The following is a 22,955-nucleotide window of genomic DNA, read 5'->3' as shown; positions in this document are numbered from 1 at the left end:
TATCCATTGTGGGTTGAATGTGTCAGGGAATGGTCCTTTGTCTTCACAAGCACCATCTGTTAATATTTAAATGTCTTTTCCAGCCACAGCTGATCTGTTTCACAAGTCATTTCCTCACCCCAGTAACAGTTTAAAATCAATGTTCATGACAAAATCAATGTGCCGCATTCTTGGCAGGTGGGGGCCTAGCATGACAATAAGGTTGTCACATTTTCCACTCTCCAGTGCTTTGCACTTCCCCCATATCCAGGGAAGATTGGAAGATTATGTCAAGCCCTTCAACTATCTCCATCCCCACTTCCTTTAGCAACCTGGGATGCAAGCCATCCGGACCAGGTGGCTCATCTATCCTTAGCGTAGCCAGCCTTTTTAGTACCTCCCCCGCTCTCAATTTTTATCCTATCCATTGCCTCTATTGTCTCCGCTTTTACTGATATTTTGTTAGCCTCCTTTTCCTTAGTGAACACTGATACAAAGCACTCATTAAGTGTATTAGTCTTGCCTTGCACCTCTAAGCATATATTACCCTCTCTTCTTCCAGTACGCCCCACTCCTCCTTTTACTACTCGCTTACTATTTACCTGGTGGTAATTCTGCCATTCCATTTTCAATTTGTCTGGCTGCGGCCGAGAAACAGATGCAAAAAATTTAAAACAGGTCCTTAAATTAAATTCAACAGGACCTCCAAGAAACCCATAAGTCCAAGGATCCCGGTTGCTGAACCTCCCCTGCTGACCTATCTGTTATTGTAGAGGCCAGGCTCTTCTGTTTTGAAAAAAAAAATCCAATAAACTATACCTGAATAAAGCTTTTGAAACTTGTCTTCCAGCTTTTCTTCAAATAATTTTGAAGAGAAATTAAACATAAGCCATTAGGAGCTAAAGAAAAATACTTCCTCAGTACAGCTGATTGAATGGGTCACTGAGCCATTGTCGGAAATTCGATACACTTCACACGTAAATTGTACAATTCAAATTCAGCTAACATCAATACAACTCTGGGCTAAAGTATCAAATCCAAGCCCAGGCTTCTGGGAAAGACTGAGGCATTCAAATAAAACCATTAATGAAGGCATTAAAAGACACAAAACACACTTGAATGGATACATCTAAATTACATGTTTGTGACATATTTAATTTTTTTAAACTATTTTTGTTTGAAGTATCGCGCCCATGTAAGGAACAATGAACTAAAGTGAAATGGAGCAATTATGAACTATAAAAATGAACTGATGATCTAAAATTTAAAGAATGGACACACTTTTACTGTAGACAAGTTGGAGTAAGAGGTCAGGTGACCTCTCCTGTACTGGAAATATTCCTTGGTTGGAAATTTACATCCCCCAAAGGAGCGGCTGGAGACTGGGGTGTGGTGTAAAATTGTGTGGGAGGTGGGGTTTTGTTCCCATTGCCTTCCCACCCAGGCTGCAATTTTACGAGTGGCAGGGGAGGTGACAAATGGCCTGCCCATTCCAGGCCAATTGAGGCCCTTTAGTGGCCAACTAATTGCCACTTTATGGCCTCCTCCCGCCGCTGCTGTTATATTACTAGCAGCAACGGACACTTTGTCAGCTGTGGAGGCCGCCCAATAATACTTGACGGCCTCGTTGCAGGCCCTAGGGGGACCCTCCTGATCGGGCACCCTGTGCCCCACAGAAGGCCCCCCAGCAGCTCCTGCCACCCCCGCTGGTACACCTGCCCCCGCCTTCCTGATCGACTCCCACCCACTCACTGAGGCCCAGCCGATTGTCCCCGGCGAGGCCTGTAACCCCACTTACCATTTTCGGCGCCGGCGTCCATGATCCTTCTGAAGCTGGCTGCAGTCCCAGCAGGGGCCACCACTCCCAGTGGCGCTGCTGGGACTGAGAAGATGCCGGCCCGCTGATTGGCCGGCAGCTCCTGGAAGTGGGACCTCCTGCCTCAGAGGGGTGGAAGTTCCACCTGAGGCCAATTCCAGGCCCAGTAGAGCTGGGCTCGTCCATGACTTTTCAGCCGGTGGGCGGGGCCTCCACTCGGATGTAAAATTCTGGCCAAAGTGACCGTTGGAGACTAAACCCATCATCATGTCTAGACTAGTCTTGCGGGAGGTACTTTAAAATGCTAAACAGCCCATTGTTACGATCAGGTGAGGAGGGGTCACAAGGCTCCCCTCTTGTCCTTCTCCTTGTTTGACTGCAACAGGGTTTATTCCTTTTTAAAACAGTGAATGTGCTTACCACTTCACTGAGTATTTTACCTTTTATCTTTGTTGTGATTGTGAAAGAACCAATTGGACAGGTTTTCTTGAGTTTCAACAAGAAAGAGGTAAGGTTATTGTACTTAACCAAAAACCCAGTCTAAATAAAATAATAAACTATGCTACATTTTCACTCACACACACACATCCGAGAATTATACACACAAATAGAGTACTGAGTGATAAGAAATAGTCTGGTTTGCATTAGAGTCCAGAACAAGTAAAAATTATATACAGTCTGTGGGATCAGGTAATACCGTTATCTTCTGGATGACGTTGTAAACTTGAAGTCTCTGGCTGATAGAAGTGCACTTTGTGGCTGGCCCACCTAGTTCAAGGTTTTTCTTGGAGACAAAGTTCTAGGTGGCTTTCCTCCTCGGGGTCTCTGTCTGTAGCAATGGTAGATTTGCGTGTTCCACAGTTGCAGACAGTTTTCAAACTTGCAATGTTATCTGGAAAGAGGGAGAGGAAGAGAGAGAGAAACACACACAGACCCACTGGGGTCTTGTCCAGTTAGCACTCGAAGATTGTCTTCTTCAAAGTCTCAGGAGCTCGTCGTTTTGCAAAAGACGCTAGTTTTTTCACAAATAGGGAGGTGGTCACATGATTATCCAGTGTCTTAGTTTGCAATTTAATTAGCGTCGAGTCTAGGTATTTTCAATTTCTCTCGAGTCTCGTTGTTTCAATTTTCAGTGTGACTCCACTGTTAATGTTCCAAGATGGCTTTGAATGTTTTTCCATTAAAAGTGAAGCTGTTAGCTAATTCCAAATTCATGAGGCATTGTCTTGGATGCAGCATCGTTAGACATGTATCTCCAATTTGATGTCCTGGAATGTTGAAGTATTTCACCGCAAATTGTGGTGGCCATCTTGGCTGCCAGCTTTTTAAAAGTTAACTGTAGAATCCCAGCTCCTTTTGAAAAGTTTAACATAGGTTTCCAACCGATGAATTAAAAATCCTCATTTGGGATAGCATGTTTTCTTGATGTCATTCAATGCTAAATGGCTCCTATCTTCAAGAATTGTGTTGACAAAGGCCTTTACAGACAGGGAGACTCTGGATTCAAAACTAAGATAATAGGTGGGACAGAACACTACTTTATCAGGATAAGGCACATTCAAACCCCATAGTAACAATGGCTGCACGTTCAAAGACGTTGTATGAACTCACCAGGGGAACAGCATCTATGGTCACCTGACAAAATCAAGCCTGATAAGGTTTTTTCTTTAAAAAGCTCTCTGAAAGACAGAGACAGAAAACCAGCCAGCTAGGAAAGCTGAGAGATCCATTCCAGCCAAGAAGAACATCTAGTTTGTAACATCATTGAACCACAGAGGCAGAGACTGCAAGGTGACCTTAAAAACTCCCCACCTGAGAAATTGTAATAGGACCCTGGCCAACGACTTTGACTGAATCTTAACCATAAGAATCTGCAATACTTCAGTGAACCAAGAAAAGGAAGAGCAGGCCTGCACCACTGTTAAAAAAATTCCTCCTGGAAAACCAAAAAGGTTTCAAAGTGAACTCTTTTTACAACTATCGAACTTAAATGCATGCTATCCTCTGATCTCTATCTCTTCTCGTGTGTGTGCATGTGTATGCATGTGTGAATGGGTGAGGTTGCGAATATTTTTCAGGTATTGTTAAATAAATAATTTATCTTTCTTTTAATCCTATGAGAAAACCTGTCATTTGTTTGTTTATTTGACCACTAAAACTATCAGGGACTAAAACAATATTTTTTAAAACACTGCCTACGGTCTGTTGAGAGGTGAAAAGTGGAAGTCATCCACACCATCTCCCCCCTGTCTGTAACAAAACCCTTAATTGGACATTAGAAATTTCAATTACTCAGAAAAAAAGGGAATTCACAAAAAGAGCTACAACTCTGTATTTGCAAGTCTTGACTTCCTTGTCCAGTACAGACTGATGGAGGGAAAAAAGCAAACCTTTACCCTGCATTCTTAAAGTTGTGAGCCTAGATTTTCTGACAGAGCACGATCTTGAATTGTGGCGGGACAAGAATGGGACTCATCTCACATGATGAGGACTGACCCTGATGTAATTTCAAGAATTACCTCTTATTGGGACCTCACCCATGAGGGGAGAGGGAATGTTATCTCTGCAGGTTTTAAAGGCTTGTGGCACCTTAACATGCCAGGTTTTGAGTGCAGGAAACTGAATTATTATCGAACAAATATTGATGAGGTCTGTTATAGGGACAACTTTGCAGATATAGATATTGGAGTGCTTCTATGAGAGATTAGGCTGAGGAAGGAGGTTCTTTATGGAATTGACAAACAGGATCCCAAGGGTAGCAAATGTGGGATAGTGGAAGGTAGTAGCCAGGGCAGTGAATGCCAATGAAAACATCCCATGCACACCATTCAGTGGTTTCAGTTTAATTACCATACCAGGTCGCAATAGGTAATCACAGAATCATAGAAAGTTTAAGGCACAGAAAGAGGCCACTTGGCCCATCGTGTCTGTGCCGGCCAAAAAACGATCCACCTATTCTAATCCCACCTTCCAGCATTTGGTCTGTAACCCTGCAGCTTACAGCACTTGAGGTGCATATCCAGACTTCTTTTGAATGAGTTGAGGGTCTCTGCCTCAACTACCCTTTCAGGCAGTGAGTTCCAGACCATCACCACCCTCTGGGTGAAAGAGTTTTTTCTCATCTCCCCTCTAATTTTTCTACCAATCACTTTAAATCTATGCCCCCTCATCACTGACTTCTCTCCTAAGCTGAATAGACCCTTCACCTCCACTCTATCCAGGCCCCTCACAATTTTGTACATTTCAATCAGATCTCCCCTCAGCCTTCTCTGTTCCAAGAAGAACAACCCCAGCCTATCCAATCTTTCCTCATAGCTGCATTTTTCCAGTCCTGGCAACATCCTTGTAAATCTCCTCTGTACCCTCTCTAGTGCAATTACATCCTTTCTGTAATGAGGTGACCAGAACTGCACACAGTATTCAAGTTGTGGCCTAACCAATGAGTTATATAGTTCCAGCGTAATCTCCTTGCTCTTGTATTCTATACCTCGGTTAATGAAGGAAAGGATTCCATAGACCTTCTTAACCACCTTCTCAACTTTTCCTGCTACCTTCAAGGATCTGTGAACATTCACTCCAAGGTCCCTTACTTCCTCTACACTTCTCAGTATTTTCCCATTAATCGTGTATTCCTTTGCCTCGTTTGACCTCCCCAAATGCATTACCTCACACTTCTCCAAGTTGAATTCCATTTGCCACTTTTCTGCCCATCTGACCAGACCATCAATATCTTCCTGCAGCCTACAGCTATCCTCCTCGCTATCTACCACATGGCCAATCTTTGTGTCATCCGCAAACTTCTTGATCATGCCCCCTACATTTACTTCCAAATCGTTAATAGACACCACAAAAAGCAGGGGACCCAGTACTGAGCCCTGCGGAACACCACTGGAACCAGCCCTCCAGTCACTAAAACAATTACCTTTTGTTTTCTGCCACTGAGACAATTCTGTATCCACCTTTTTTTAACCAGTCTGCCATGTGGGACCTTGTCAAAAGCCTTGCTAAAATCCATGTAGACCACATCAACTGCACTACCCTCATCTATCTTCCTTATTACTTCTTCAGAAAATTCGATCAAGTTGGTCAAACAAGATCTTCCCTTAACGAATCCATGCTGACTATCCTTGATTAACCTGTATCTTTCTAAGTGACAGTTTATCCCGTCTCTCAGAATAGATTCCAATAATTTGCCCACTACTGAGGTTAGACTGACTGGTTTGTAACAGGAGTCAGCCACCCTTCGAAGAATGTGCTGTACTAAATATGTTTTCCACTGAAAATTATCTCATCTATGATTTTTAATATTATGTAGATAAGGATATTAAATTATATTATTATAGAAAATAAGAACAGAATGTATGACTTTAAAATGGAAAGTAAATACTATCTATTCACTCTGGTCTAGTTGCCCTCAACCTTTAACTCCACTTCACCTGAAGGCTGCACTTATGCTTGATTCACTGGGCAGGATTTTCCAGGCCCTGGGGTAGTGGCCTAGGAGTTGGGGGGTGGCAGGAAAATAGTGGGAAGCCGAGGAAGTTTCTTAGTGGCAGGACCAGTTGTGGATTGGCTGCCTGCTGAACAGAGGTGGGCAGCCGATTTAAATAATCAAGGCCCCTACTAGGGGTGATTTAGAGGTCCGTCAGAGTCTTGCTGGTGGCAGAGTGGCCCCCGCCATGTGCAGAGGCTGCCAGCTTCATGGAGGCAGCCTCCCAGCACAGGTTCAGGGGATCATCAAAGCAGGAAGCTTCATGGGCCATTGAAGGGGGCACATAGAAACATAGAAAATAGGAGCAGGAGTAGACCATTTGGCCCTTTGAGCCTGCTCCGCCATTCACCGTGATCATGGCTGATCACCCAACTCAGTAACCTGTTTCTGCTTTCCCCCATATCTTTTGATCCCTTTCACCCCAAGAGCTATATCTAACTCCTTCTTGAAAACATACAATGTTTTGGCCTGAACTGCTTTCTGTGGTAGCGAATTCCACAGGCTCACCGCTCTCTGGGTGAAGTAATTTTTCCTCAGCTCAGTCCTGAAAGGTTTATCCTGTATCCTTAGACTATGACCCCTGGTTCTGGACTCCCCCACCATCGGAAACATCCTTCCTGTATCTAGCCTGTCAAGTCCTGTTAGAATAGCACATGAAGGGAAGGTCATCCCCTCACCCCAAACACTGCCCCAAGAGGGCTTTCCCCTCCATTCCATGGGTCCTTCCATCCTCGACCATCCAATATTTTTAAATTATATTGACCCCATCAAGAGCACCTCCATATTAGGCACCCTCATGTTCTCCGAGTTGCCTCAGCAACACCTACCTCTCCTGGTAGGGCTGCCTAGGCTTCAGAGGATGGCTTAAGCAAAGACTTAATTGGACGATGAGCTCGGAAGTGGCTAGGAAAATCCTGCCCACTGTCTAAAATGCCATAAGAGATCAACTAATTTTATCTATACATGCATATACATCATTGTGAATTTTTGCCTAAAACTTAGTAGCACAAAAACTGGTAAAATTGAAATCCTGCTTAACAAAACTAATATTCCTCAATGTCTTGTGTCACCTGGCTTATTGATACACCAATGTACCACAACAATAACAACAACTTATGTTTAATGAACATGATATGACCAGGTGAGGAAGAGGTCTCTGGCTCCCCTCTTGTCCCTTCTCTGGTTTGGCCGTAACAGGGTTTATCTTTTAAAACACAGTGATTTTAGCTTACCATCTCAGTGAGCCCTTTCTCATTGCACTCTCATTACAATTGCAAATGAACCAATCAGACAGATTTTCTTAGGTTTAAACAAAAAAGATGTAAGTTTATTAGCCTTATCATTCTAACCCGGTTAAAATTACTAAAATTTGCAATGCAACCACGCTCGCATGCATACGAGAGGCACACACACAAATACATACAGAGGGGAAGAAAGAATTAAGAGGGGGTTTCAAGTAGAGTTAGCAATAAATGAAATACAAGTACTGTCCTAAGTGTGCTTGATGTAATGTCCTTGATTGAAGTTAAGGTCTGGGAGTCCTCGCTGGGGCCACGTGCACAATTCCTGATTTGTTTTTCTGGTACCAGAAGGTTGAAGAGAGGTTTTGACTGTAGTCTTGAAGTTTAATCTGCCACCATGGGTTCCCTGGGACTTTGCTGGAGAGAGAGACAGAGAGAGAGAGAAAGACTTTTCTGCTGCCAGTCCAGTTGCAGTCTGTTTCCTTTCCTGAGAGGCACAATTCAGAAGCCCCAGTCTTACCAGCAGATAGGTCATGTGACCATCTCTTTGTTTGACACAGCAATTTCTTGGAGGGTTGTTGTAATTTTATTCTTTCAGACATATTCAGTGGGGGTGGAGTTTGGCTCTTACAAAGTCAGAGACTGTCGATGTCTTTTGATCATCACTATTGAAAAAACCCATCTCGCTAATTGAATCAGTGAGCACTCCCATTGTTTCTCTATTCGACTGTCTCACAGCTAGTCTTTGACTTCTCCAAATGCAAATGTGTGGCCATCTTTTAGCTGTTCAGTTCTGCTTCTTTTCTTTTTTTAAAAAGTCATTTGCAATGTCCTGTAAAATGTTTCAAGCAGTGTCCCATATGAGGCAATTAATATGTTTCCATTTGGCAGGTGTGATTTCCATCACAAGTGCCTTTAACATAATAAAATATCCCAAGGTGCTTCACAGTAGCATTATAAAACAAAATATGACACTGAGCCAATTCAGGAGATATGAGGCCAGATGGCCAAAAGTTTGGTCAAATAGGTAGGTTTTAAGGAGGGTCTTAAAGAAGGAAATGAGGTAGAGAGGCAGAGAGGTGTGGGGGGGGGGGGGGGGTGGGGGCGGGGGTGCGGAATTCCAGAGCTTAGAGCCTGGGCAATTGAAGGTATGGTCACCAATGCTGGAGCGATTAATATCTGGGATGTTCAAGAGGCCAGAATTAGATGAGTGTATTTTTTTGGAGGGTTGTGGGGCTGGAGGAGATTACAGAGATAGGGAGGACGAGATCATGGAGGGTGTGATGCTCTCAGGACTGGAGCAAAGTTTAGCCGAGTTTAGTAAGAAATATGAGGCAAAGACTGAAACAGAGGCAGCATGCTGTTGAACATAAAGGAGTCTTCTTTATTCTGTTTTACTTTCACTTTCTTTCAGTTCCCTCTGTTGACAGATATGTGCATGGTCGTCTCAAATAAACAGTATGTACAATGCAATTTTCAAAACACTCCGAAAACACTACATCCCTCCCCTTCTTAGTAAATGAGAGACATAGCATGCTTCAATGGTTTGTTTCCAAAAATGTAAACAATAAACTTAAACAAATAGTTCCTTCGTAACAAAGCCACTTAAGTATGGTGGACCTTTTTCTCTCATGAGTAGGATATCGTCTGACATCAGATGTAGTCTCATTTGACTCATGTTCTTCATCTGAGATGTTGATGTTGGAATCGGATTCAATGCTTAAGAGTAATGTTTTCAATGCTTTGAAGAATGACACATTTCTTGTGCTGATTTGTGAACCGCGTTTAGCAGTGATCATTGATTCTTTTGTGTTGGTCACAGCAAATGGTTTGAGGTCATAAGTGATTGTTTGTTTTCGAATATGACCATCACATTTCACAAGTACTTTACTTCCCGGCTTTAGCAGTGCAGCTCGAAATTTCATGTTTTGCTCTGCATTTACTTTCATTCGATCTTTCTGTTCTTGATCGCGTTCGCATTCATGTTGATCATTTGCTCTGCAGGGTAGCTTAGGAAGATGTGTGTTGATAGGAATGTAAAGATGAGTGTAGCTGGAGGTTTTCCAGTAGTCGAGTGAGGTGTCGCTCTGTAATTATGAAGAAAGTGATATAGTTCTTGCTTCCACGATTTGTTCTCAGCTGTTGCTGTACGCATCACATTTTTCAAGGTTTGCATAAATCTCTCAACTTCACCATTAGCTCTTGACCAATGGGGTGTGATTTTCCTATGAGTGAACCCTAGGTAGTTTGTGAATTTACTGAATTCATCCCTGTTGAATGGGGGTCCATTGCCACTTCTTACCGTCTGAGGGATTCCAACCAAGGCGAAGATCTGGTCAAGCTTTGGAATGACTGCTTTCATTGAAGTTGACATAACTAATTCTGTGATTGGGAATCTGCTGCAGTCATCAGTGACAGCAAGCAGGTGTTCACCTGTGGGCAAAGCAGCGAAGTCAACGCTAACTTCAATCCATGGTCCTGGAGGTAGTTCGGACATCCTGAGAGGATCATGAAGATTTGACATTGTGTTTGCTTGACATGGCAAACACTGATGGAGTTTGTGCTCTACCATGCGGTCAATTCCTGGGAATCATATCTTTTCCCTAAGGAATGATTTGATCCTGACTATTCCCTGGTGTCCTTCATGTGCCACAGTGACAACACATTCCCTCAATGAGTGTGGAATGACAATACTGTTGTTGCAGTAACAGTTGTAACAGTGAGCTTATTTTCGAACATTACAAAGACTTTGTAGTGTATGAGCGATTTTGTTTGTAGATGCTTTCGCGCTCACACCATTCCAGTTTTGTGATTCTATAGCCTTCATACATAGTTATAAAGCATCATCTTGTTTTGTTGCTGCTTTGATGTCAGCTAGTTTTAGCGACTTTGGCACCACATTTAGGCTTACGTAGTTAAGATGTTGTTCAGTAACCTTTTCCTCATGACGACTAGGACCAACTGTTGGCAGCAGACGTTGTGAAAGGTAGTCCACTGGGTTGAGCTTGCCTGGCTGATACTTAACATGGAACTCGTACTCGTAGTCTGAGTATCTAATGTTCTATTTGAGTGGGTGGTTTGCTATGTGGATTGTTGAACAAACTCATTCGTGGTCTATGATTGGTTATTACTTTAAACGCACTTCCAGATAGATAGAGCTGAAAGTGTAAGTTACCCCATGTGATTCAGAGCACTTCTCTCTCTGTTAGTGAGTAACATTGCTCTACAGGCGTTAATGATCTGCTTGCCATCGCAGCGATTGATGTTATCTGTCTCGTCTTTCTGTATGAGAACTGCACCTAAGCCTACTGGGCTTGCATCCACGAGTAGCTGGGTAGTTTTCTCAAGGTCGAAATAGGCATTTGTGCAATTTGCTGACAAACATCATTTAATCTAGTGTACCACCTGTTTGTGAGATTTAGTCCATTCCCGCTTGGTGGCCTGTTTTGTCAGATTGCGTCAGGGGCCAGATAGCGAAGTGAGGTTAGGAATGAAATGACACTTATTTTTAAACAGTGACTCCTAGTTCTAGATTCTCCCACAAGGGGAAACATCATTTCCATATCCACCCTGTCAAGACCCCTCAGGATCTTATATCTTTTGGTCAAGTCGCCTCTTACTCTTCTAAATTCCAGCAGATACAAACCTAGCCTGTCCAACCTTTCCTCGTAAGACAGCCCGCCCATTCCAGATATTAGTCTAGTAAACCTTCTTTGTACTCTGACGCATTTACATCCTTCCTTAAATAAGGAGACCAGTACTGTACATAGTACTCCAGATGTGGTCTCACCAATACCAATGCCAATGTTCCCGCCCTTTTTCTGTGGTATGCAAACGTGGCACCCTTCTGTTGGTGTTGGTCTTTGTAATTGATTTTACTGATGAGTGACAAACATGAGCAAAGTGGTTGGATTTTCCACAAGCTTTACACTGTTTACCAGTAGCAGCACACTCTGCCTGGTATGGCTAAGCACTGCCACAGTGGAAACGTTCTTTGGATAAGTCACAACTCTGTTTGTGAGATGGCTGTTGTTGCTTTGCTGGTGGTTTCCTGGGATGTGAGCAATGAACAGTGTTCACAGGAGTTGAACTTGGAGTGTGGTAGTTACTGTTAGCAGCCTCAACTTCAGTAGCCCTGGACATTAAGATGGCAGTGATCTTGCTAACTCTAGCAGGTCTGACAGCTTTCTGTCTTTCTCGAATGCTTTTTAGCATAGTTGACTAGAGAGACAGTCTTCGATTATTTGTGTTTGGATTTCCATTCAACATGTTCAACATCACCAACGTCACATTTGTTGCTAGTTGTCTCAATCGCGTGCAATATTGGTCAATTGTCTTGTTTGCTTCTTGATTGTGCTTCGGAAGGCAATGGTTTTGTATATAGTGTTTTTCTTGGATGTGAAGTAGGTCATCAGTGCATTTTTTGCTAAGTTGTAGTCATTTTTCTCAGGCGTAAGTGCCTCAAAGATATCTACTAATTTTTCACCTCAATAGTGTTGTAAGGCGTTTTTCCCATTGTCATCTGTGATTGCGAAACCTGCCATTGTGCCTTTGAACCATTGCAGACACTTTTGCCAACGTGGGGATACAGATGATGGCTCTGAATGCACTTCAAAAGTTGGTAGGTTGGGCATAAACAATGCCATATTGATCAGCAATGCAGTGATAATGCGTGATCAAGGATCTTGGATGGTGTTGCTTTTCAGAGGAAACTTCTCTGCAATGATCCAAGATGAATTTTTTTTGACTGGATGGTTAATTTGGAGATATCAGTGTGTGTCTACACATTGTACAAGCTTCCAGTGTATCACTTGAACACAGTTTCCAACTTAAAATGCTGTCTTCATAAAAGCAGACAAAAACCTTCCAAAATTTCATACTTGAAAGCATGTTTCCAGTTTTTCACCATCCTTTTTCTTTTTACTTCATGGCCATTGTCAAGTTCTTGGGACTGGAGCAAGGTTTAGCTGAGTTTAGTAAGAAATATAAGGCAAAGACTGAGACAGAGGCAGCATGTTGAACATAACTAGAGTTCTTTATTCTGTTTTACTTTCACTTTCTCTTTCAGCTCACTCTGCTGGCTCATGTGTGCATGGTAGACTCACGTGAACAATGTGTACAATGCAATCTCAAAACACTCTTAAAACACTACAGACGGATTTGAAAGCAAGGATGAGAATTTTAAAATCAGACGTTGTTTGAATGGGAGCCAATGTATGTCAGCAAGCAAAAGGGTGATATGTGAACCGGACTTGGTGCAAGTTAAGACACGGCCAGCAGAGTTTTGGATGATCGCAAGTTTATGGAGGATAGAATGTGGGAGACCAGCCAGGAGTGCTTTGGAATAGTCAAGTCTAGAGGTAACAAAAGCATGAATGAGGCTTTCAACAGGAGATGAGCTAAGACTGGGGTGAAGTCGGGCGATGTTCCAGAGGTGGAAAGACGCGGTCTTAGTGATGGCATAGATATGTGGTCGGAAGCTGATCTCAGGGTCAAATATGACACCAAGGCTGTGAACAGACTGGTTTAGTTTCAGACTATTGCCAGGGAGAGGGATGGAGTTAGTAGCCAGGGAACGGAGTTTAGAGTGGGGACCGAAAACAATGGCTTCAGTCTTCCCAATATTTAAATGGAGGACATTTCTACTCATCCAGTATTGGATGTCGGACAAGCAGTCTGATACTTTAACAACAGGGGAGGAGTTGAGAGAGGTGGTGGTAAGGTAGAGCAGGCGTACATGTGAAATCCAATACCGTGCTTTTGGATCATCTTGCTGAGGGGCAGCATGTAGATGAGAAATAGGAGAGGCCAAGGATAGATCCTTGGAGAACACCAGAGGTAACGGTGCAGGAGTGGGAGGAGAATCCACTGCAAGTGATGCTCTGGCTAAGATTGTAGAACTAAGAATAGAACCAGGTGAGAGCTGTCCAGCTGGATGACAGTGGACAGCCATTGGAGGAGGATGGTGTGGCTGCAGCCAAGTCGAGAATGACTTGGAGGGAAAGTTTACCTTGGTCTCACTGTTATGACTGAGGCGGGAGGTCACAACATATATTTAAATTTTTTTCCCATTTACCGATACAGTCAATCATAGACTCTATTTTTATCCCAAAATAAAACACACCAACTACATTCCTTTAATAAATAACAAAATTTAAAGTTTATTATAAAATAAGTCTTAACCAGTAATGAAGCAAAGCAGTAACACACAGATTGAAATATAAAAGTTCCCTTTTAACCGCACACACACACACACGCTAACCAAAAAAATAGACATTTACTCTTTAGAGCTCGAATACAAAAACACATAAAAAAATACGTTGGCCAAAATACTTGCTAATTCTTGAAGAAAAAAGAGAAGATATGAAAAGATGTCAGAGGTCCTTCTTGATTTGGTGTCCTAAATATGTATAGATGACTATCACTGGGATCTTCCTAGAACAGTTCTTGTCAGGCGATGTTGATGATCAGTTTGGGCAAAGTTTCCAGGGAAAATGCAGTAACAAGGGTTTCAGGCAGTCTCTTACACTTGCTTCTCAGCTTCTCAAGAGATAGAAAACTGGCAGGCTTTTTCAAAGATCTGGAACAGGCTGAGCTGGGTGTTGCTCGCTTGGCAAGTTTTCTCCAACTGTCTTTTCAAACCATTGTCCATATCCCAACTCACTGTACAAAGCGAAACCGTAAACAATGTCAGGAGTAAAGCCTCGTGACCCCGATAAATCTTGATCTGTCACTTCTCTGTAAATATCTTACCAATGTCAAAAACAACCCCTGCTGTGTAATTATTTGAAGACAGGTGCCTTCCAGTAACTGTTTACAGTTGAGACCTCTCAGCGACTCTTGTAAAAAAATGCATGGATGCCTTTTCAGTTTTAAACCACAAATCTTCAAAATTTAACAAAAAATGGAAGCACTTGTAACATCAGTCACATAGGATATAATTTATGACTTTTATAAGAGCTGTTTTGGTACTGTGGCTGGGATTTTATGCTGGCAACAGGGGTCTTGACGTCCAGAAGAAGTGACACCGATAACCCGGCATCGCCTCTTCTGTGGGAGGCCCACCGAATCTAGTACCAATTAGGCACTTAAGTGGACTGTGGTGGGCTTCCACAGGATTAAGGACCCCGGCACCAGAAGTCTGATTGGCCGGCAGCTTTTCCATTGAGCAACACCACCGCGGAAACAGTGGCTGTTGCCGGTGGAGTAACTACTCGAGGCTCAGGGGTGTCACTGGATCCAGCCCACAGGTCGGTCAGGGCAGGAGGGGTCTCGCGTGGTGGGAGTCATGGGGGAGGATGTCGTTAGCAAGGGCAGTGGGGGGGGCTCTCAGTGGGCCCCCCCTTCCCTATGCCCGGGACCCTCGTTCAGGCATTAAGTGCCTTTTAACGAGCACCCCACCCCCACCCCCACTTGGAGCCGAGAAACAATCCTACGGTTTTTCATGCCGTGCTTCCCATGTGGCGACAGGGCCGTCCCGCCACATGGCTAATTGCGGCAGCAGCAGGATGAGGCCCTTAATTGGGCATTAATTGCTTAGTTAAGGGCCTCAATTGGCGGCAGGGTGGGAAGGCCATTCACAGGACTTAATTTTGACGGAGGTGGGAAGGTGGCAGGGCATTCCCTGTCCTCCACCACCACCCCACTTGATTTTATGCTCTCTCTGTCTCCAAACCCGCCACGGGGGAGAGCATAAAACTCCTTACTATGGCAGGGGCAAAAACCTAATTCGAGGGATACAAACGTGGTGTTTTGTGAAAGATAGGCACAGATTTTGGAAGTGACAACATGTTCAAGGACTTTGGCGAGGAAAGGGAGGTTGGAGATCAGATGGTAGTTTGCATGGATGGTGGGTCGAGGGTTGGTTTTTAGAGGAGCGGGGTGATGACAGCAGATTTAAAGAAGAGGGAGAACACCTGAAGAGAGAGAACTGTTTACAATATCGGCTGACATGTTGACTGTAATGAATCCTTTTATGTTGTCTGATGCAAAATAAATGAGATGTGTGGAGTCCAGTTGGTTGAAGATCTCAAAACAGGTTTATCACAGCGAAACTATTATAGAGCTAACTATTTACAGAACACTACTCTGGGTGTTAAGTTGCAGAGTTACTCTGGCTCAGAGTCACGTGACTGTGTCCTAGCACTTCGCTCATTAGCATACTAAGATCTTAAAAGGACATCGCTCTTAAAGGCAATCATACAACAGGGACCAGGAGGGGAGGTCAGCAGCTTAGTGGTAATATGGTCAAGGGAGCAGAAGGTGGGATTTGTGGACAAGGTGAGCTCAGAGAGGATATGGGGGAGGTAGGAGAGAAACTAGAGAAAGATGTGAATTCAGGGCTCGGGCAGGGGGAGCATTATAGGAAGACTGGCCTGGTGGGCTAGTGGAATATAATGATATATTAATGTGCTTATAGTTGTATATGTTGATAAACATGTAAACTAATACCCTTCTAGTTTTTGCACGTGCAATATAGATACACAGGCATACGAATTCAAATCTTAACTTGCATGGTGCAACATCATCCCCTCACCAATAACCAACAGCAGAAGGAGCACCTTCCACTCCTACTTCCAGATGAAACACAAACTGTAGCATAATGTCGAAGTGACAGATATGTAACTGTATAACTAAAGTACAAAAGTAATAGGGATTCAGAGAACAGCGTTCATAAGTCCATGAAATTGTTGAGCTTTGCTCTTGTAACTCATGACATCAACTGGACTTTTGGATCAAGCACCACCTGTAAAACTGCCTGCTGGAAATTTGTGTCATTTTATGTACCACAGAGAAACACCTCTCTGACTAAAACAGTAAGGAATGAATAACATTGGAGTTAAAAGGTAGAAAGAAAACACAAAAGTTCTGGAAATCTAAAATAAAAGCAGAATGTGCTGGAAATATGCAAGAATTTAGTTAGCATTGGATGAGGAGTGAGTTCTACTGAACTTGCAACTTTAACCTGCCTTCCTCTATCAGTTACTGACAGCCTGCACATTTCCAGAATGTAATGTTTTTTTAACATGAAACAGGACATTTAATTATTTTTTTTTTCTCTTGATTTCTAAATAGCTATTTACATGCAAAAACAATATACAAATGGATGCCTTGGCCAGAGTTCAAGAAGAAATTATCACCCTCACCCCACACAAAATCCTTTCCTACCTTCCGTAGAAGCTTGACTATATGCATATCCCCCACTGCTTCATCCTCCTGTTGTTTGCGCTTTCTGTCAGACATCAATTCTCTCCTGCTGCTGATGTCTTTCCTCGATTAGGCTGTTTGGATAAATGCACTCATAGCAAACAGCACTTATACACACCTCGGTGACAGCTCATTGGACAAAGTTCATGCCAAGTTGTTTCCTCATACCATGCAACTGTATTGAATTGGGTAAAGGATCACTCCTCTTTGCTTTAAGCTGATGATGAGATTGAGATGCCATTTTTCTTGCATTTACTTTCCAGGCTTCAATCTCCTTGTAGCACCAAATGATACTGACTTGTTCTTGTCATAACTAAACTTTTGTGACAGTGAAAGTGGGAATAGTAGGCAAAATATTGGATGCTTGCCAATGGAATGTTTTTGGGTGAATGGTGTTAATAGGAGAAAATACAAAAACAAACTCCTGTTGTCCTGAATATTGGCACAGTGTGATGGAAACAGAACAATTGAATACCTGAATAACTAGAAACACTTACAAATAGATTAAAATAGAAGGAGAAATTAACATTGTGCACTTTTTTTTAGTTTATAACTTTATTTGACTGGAAGCAGGATTTATATGCAATGTTTCAGGAAGGAACAGTGAAAGGAACTCTAAAGGGCAATTATTAGGGTTCAATATAATTTGCATTTGATTATATAAAGTTCCTTTTTCTGTAAAGAACTTTGTCTTCTTCTCCAAACTGTTGTGTGGTCCAAATTTCCTTTCCTGTTGGCACATTCTGCAACTTAAATATTAAGTGACTTATGTGGCAACATTAAATGGGGAAGGAAACTGGGCTCCCAGGCATCTCTGATGTTTCAGATCCCATTTTTTAAAAATGGACTCACTTCAGGACACAGCTGACTCCTTCCCTTCAGTTACTTTACCAGAGGAAGAGGCACCTGAAATGCAGCAAATTTGATTTTTTTTTATTGATATATTTTTCCCACATAAACATTTAGGGATTACATTGAAAAGAAACTTCTCTACTTTTCTAAGTCTGAAGAAAGTGTGTAAAGAAAGTGTCTTAGAGACAAAAAGTTGAATTCAAAAATACCGGTGCCGACTGGCATGCCAGTTTCCTGACCCTGTGCGAGGCAAGAGCTTCAGAACATCACTGCAGGAGTTCCTCAGGGTAGTGTCCTAGGCCCAACCATCTTCAGCTGCTTCATCAATGACCTTCCTTCAATCATAAGGTCAGAAGTGGGGATGTTCGCTGATGGTTGCATAATATTCAGCACCATTCGTGACTCCTCAGATACTGAAGCAGTCCGTGTAAAAATGCAGCAAGACTTGGACAATATCCAGGCTTTGGCTGATAAGTGGCAAGTAACATTCGCGCCAGGCAATGACCATCTCCAACAAGAGAGAATCTAACCATTTCCCCTTGACATTCAACAGCATTACCATCACTGAATCCCCCACTATCAACATCCTAGGGGCTACCATTGACCAGAAACTGAACTGGAGCAGCCATATAAATACCGTGGCTACAAGAGCAGGTCAGAGGCTAGGAATCCTGAGGCGAATAACTCACCTCCTGACACCCCAAAGCCTGTCCACCATCTACAAGGCACAAGTCAGGAGTGTGATGGAATACTCTCCACTTGCCTGGATGTGTGCAGCACCAACAACACTCAAGAAGCTCAACACCATCCAGGACAAAGCAGCCCGCTTGATTGGCACCCCATCTACAAACATTCACTCCCTCCACCACCGACGCACAGTGGCAGCAGTGTGTACCATCTACAAGATGCACTGCAGCAATGCACCAAGGCTCCTTAGACAGCACCTTCCAAACCTGCAACCTCTACCAACTAGATGGACAAAGGCAGCAAATACATGGGAACACCACCACCTGCAAGTTGCCCTCCAAGTCACACACCATCCTGAGTTGGAACTATATCGCCGTTCCTTCACTGTCGCTGGGTCAAAATCCTGGAACTCCCTTCCTAACAGCACTGTGGGTGTACCTACCCCAAATGGACTGCAGCGGTTTTATTTTTATTTTATTTAGTGATACAGCACTGAAACAGGCCCTTCGGGCCACCAAGTCTGTGCCGACCGACAACCACCCATTTATTCTAACCCTACAGTAATCCCATATTCCCAACACCTCCCTACACTAGGGGCAATTTACAACAGCCAATTTACCTATTACCTGCAAGTCTTTGGATGTGGGAGGAAACCGGAGCACCCGGCGAAAACCCACGCAGACACAGGGAGAACTTGCAAACTCCGCACAGGCAGTACCCAGAATCGAATCCGGGTCCCTGGAGCTGTGAGGCTGCGGTGCTAACCACTGTGCCACTGTGTTCAAGAAGGCAGCTCACCACCACCTACTCAAGGGCAATTAGGGATGGGCAATAAATGCTGGCCTGGCCAGTGTCGCCCACATCCCATGAATGAATAAAAAAAAAGACACCAGGTGGCCCCATGGTTTAGCGATGCCTTCCTGGAGATTCTCCTCCAGGATATAAGGAAAAGGTGAGAGGTCCTCTTTCCAAGGGACTGGAAGGAGAGACCCTCATACCTGACCAAACATGCCTAGATGGAGATCGCAGAGGAGTTTAGTAGCCGTGGGGTCACCCCCCCACCCCCGTAACTGGGTCCAGTGCAGGAAGAGGGTCAACGACCTTCTTCGCTTCACCAAGGTGAGTCCTCCATACATATCCCCTCTTTGGGGCTTGCTACATGGTGAGCGTGACCACAAAGGCAGTGGCAAGGGGGTGAGGCATTACCATATCCTGTCAGATGCATGGCTGCATATCGGCGACAGGCTGCTTCTTTCAGAGTTCACCCCGCCCCCGCCACCGCCTCCCACCTCCCTTACATCCTCTGAGAGCAGATATGGGGGGGAGCCATTTGAGAGATCCCATCAGGATGAGGTACTGCCGCTAGCATAAATGTTCTGATGTTCTTTGTGCAAGGTCTAACTGTATCTCCCTTTCCGCTTGCAGGAGAAACAGGCCCATATCACCAGGGAGACATCAAGGACTGGTGTTGAGATCCCTCATGTGCATCATCTGATGCCACCAGAGGAGGAGGCTCTGGAGCTAGCCAGGGCTCAGGCCCCAGGGCTGCTGAGCAATTGCGGACAGTGAGACTGGAGTGTGCGCACAAGAGAGTAAGAGACTCTGTGTTCATGATTTCTCCACCACACTTCTGAAGATCCACATCAAGCATGGTTGGCATGAGGAGATCTGAACAACCTAACCACAAATGTTTGTGTTCTCTCATGCAGGTTATGGAACTTTGGAATCAAGTGCAGCTGCTGGGACAGAGAGCCTGCCATCAAGGAGGAGGAGAAAAAACATTCAGAGGATGCACCATCACATCATTCCCCTGCACCTTCCACCAAGGCAGATACTCTCATGTTAGTGGGTATGCGCTCAGGCTTAGATTCCCTGGCTCTAACCCCGTAGCCCTGTAAGTTTATTTCCTTCAAGTGCCCATCCAATTTCCTTTTGAAATCATTCATTGCCTCCACTTCCACCACCCTCATAGGCAGCGAGCTCCAGGTCATTAGCACTCGTTCAGTTAAAAAAGTTCTTCCTCACATCCCCCCTGCATCTCTTCCCCAAAACCTTAAATCTGTCTCCCTTAATCCTTGTAGCATCACCTAATGGGACTAACTTATTTTTTGTCTACCCTATCCAAACCTGTCGTAATCTTGTAAACTTCTATCAAATCTCCCCTCAATCTCCTTTTCTCCACGGGGAATAACCCCAGCTTCTCCAATCTAACCTTGTAGCCAAAATCCTCCATCCCTGAAATCATTCTGGTAAATCTCCTCTCCACCAGCTCAAGGACACTCACATCCTTCCTAAAGTCTTTCTTTCTTTGGCCTCCTTGTCTCGAGAGACAATGGGTAAGCGCCTAGAGGTGGTCAGTGGTGTCAGTCGCTGTGAGGCAACTATGGAGTGACCTCTCCATGGCGCATGCCTGGGCGAATGTATGGAGGTTGAGAGTTGCCCAAGCGTCAAAACCCCCCTCTCGGCCTTTCTGGTGGGGTCCAAAGGAGTGCAGAGCACGACGTTTGGCACCGGTATGGCTGCAGGAACTGCCGGAAACATGCCAAAGGTGACACATGACCGCCTACGGGGTTCCACTCCGGATTTTCTGTTAGGGTTTACTCCCTTAGCCGTGGTCTCTCCCGAGACGCCCACAAGGCAGCTGTTCATTTGACAAATAAAACAAGTTAGGGTTATACCCTCATAACCAAAAAATACTTGCTGCAGTCAGGTGGGAGTTGAACAGTGCAAACCACCCTCACCAGGTGGCCGTAACCAATTACGATGATCATAACTGGATGCAATACTTTACTTGGGGCATAGCCAGAGCTTTGTAATCTCCCTGCTTTTGTACTCAACACCTTCATTTATGAAGCCTAAATCCCATATTCTTTGCTAACTACTCTCTCAATATGTCCTGCCACATTTAAAAAATGATGCACATGAACCCCCCAGGTCCCGCTGTCCCTGTACACTCTTTAGAACTGTGGCATTTGGTCTATATTATCTCTCCCTATTCTTTTTGCTAAAAAACATCACCTCACATTTTTCTGTATTAAGTTCCATCTGTGACTTGAATGCCCATTCTGCTAGCCTCTGTCCTGTTGCAGTTGATTGGTATCATCCTCAAAGTCTGCCACACCCCCAAGTTTGGTATCATCAACAAATTTTGAAATTTCACTCTGTATTATATATATATATATTATATGTAAGCATTGGTCCCACCATTGAACCTTGGGACGTCCAGTCTGAAAACAACCATTTATCAGATAAGCTATTTTCTGGCCTTAGGACAACTTTTTATCCAAGCTAACACTGACCCGCCTATTCCATGCACCTCAGTTTTGTTAACTAGCCTTTTATGTGGTACTTTGTCAATGGCTTTCTTAAAATTCATGTAGACAACATCCATTGTTTTCCCCTCATCAACCTTCTCTGTTACTGTCCCTTGGGACAATATCTCAGCAGGTGTTATCACCTTGAGGACAGGAGAAAAAAAGGAGCAAATAGTCAAAATTATAGTTCAAATCTATTTCTTTGGAGGAGGCTCTGAATCCAGCTAAGACAGACTGCACAGATGTCACATCTCCCCCCGCTTGCTTGTCAAATGGTCATTCTTCATGTGATAGCCTAATCCTGTTCTCACCCAAAGTCCACATACTTGCCCATTCCTGTAGATGTTACTGGATAACAATTAGGACTGAGGTCTCCAGGCAATTTTTCCTTTCCCTAGCCTAGGGTGCTGAGGCAAATTTTTATGTCCCAACTGCTGCTACAGCTAAGATCAACTAACCCAGTAAAGACAGGGAATCAAAACTGGGACCACCTTCGTGCTACACTGAACAACTCATTTACCTACTGGGCTATAAGGGAAGCTTGCAGTACACTATGCCTGTTACGCACAAAATGTGTAAAAGAGGTCCTCGAGGGATTATAAATCCTTTCTAGAGGGTACAGGTGTAGAGATGCTCTACTTATGTAGTGATGCTTCTGTTCCCTGGAATCTAAAATGTCGTCATCCTCCTCATCCTTCAAATAACACTGTGATGAAAACCACACCTGCCAAGAATGAGGCATATTAATTTCATCATATGAAACATTAATTTTAAACTGTTACTGGACTGAAAACATGGCTGCACCTGCATTAAAGCAGGACAGTGGTTGGAAATATTTGCATTCTAAGAGACAGTTGCCTGGAGAAGACAATGGTACTACTCCCTGATTCAATTAACCAAATGGCTTTTGATCACCAGACATGGAATGTGTGAAATCAGCATTCCAGCCCCCTACTGAGGATGTCTTCTAAGATTGAAAGAATCCACAAAACCTCGCCGGGCAGGTTGTCCCGAAAAAAAGAGCTAGTTACATGCCTGGCCTGCTGGCCCAGGTTTAGTTTGAATTGTGTTCACAGAACAGTTTGAGATCAGACTGCAACTGAACTTGAAGAGAAAACATCTCTCCCTGTCTCTCTCTCTCTCTCTCATGAAAAGAAGAAACAGCAATTGGATTTCAAGAAGACAGAAAACCATCGAAGCAAATTTGAAAGTGTGTACTGGGCCCCAACGAGACAGCAAGATTGAACTGCAGTCAAATACTTTACATCAAACTCAAAAGACAGTAAATGAACTCCAGCTATTGAGTCAAACCTTTCCCCTTGATTCTTTCTCCTTTTCTATCTCTATCTGCACGTGTGTTTACTGCG

The 22,955-nt window shown here is 43.7% G+C and overlaps 1 protein-coding gene across 1 annotated transcript in view; it reads right to left on the bottom strand.

The window, feature by feature from the left end:
- The window catches only part of LOC137374446 (choline-phosphate cytidylyltransferase B), a 116,845-nt gene extending 100,022 nt beyond the window's left edge, over nt 1–16,823 (bottom strand). Inside the window, exon 1 of the mRNA XM_068040572.1 lies at nt 16,697–16,823. Within this exon, the coding sequence (XP_067896673.1) occupies nt 16,697–16,771 (75 nt within the window). The 5' untranslated portion in view covers nt 16,772–16,823. The remainder of the gene's footprint in view (nt 1–16,696) is intronic.
- Between the last annotated feature and the right edge of the window lie 6,132 nt (nt 16,824–22,955).

The sequence above is a fragment of the Heterodontus francisci genome, chromosome 10, assembly GCF_036365525.1.
Source record: "Heterodontus francisci isolate sHetFra1 chromosome 10, sHetFra1.hap1, whole genome shotgun sequence".
Taxonomy (NCBI): domain Eukaryota; kingdom Metazoa; phylum Chordata; class Chondrichthyes; order Heterodontiformes; family Heterodontidae; genus Heterodontus; species Heterodontus francisci.
This window is presented reverse-complemented; position numbering and strand designations above follow the sequence as displayed.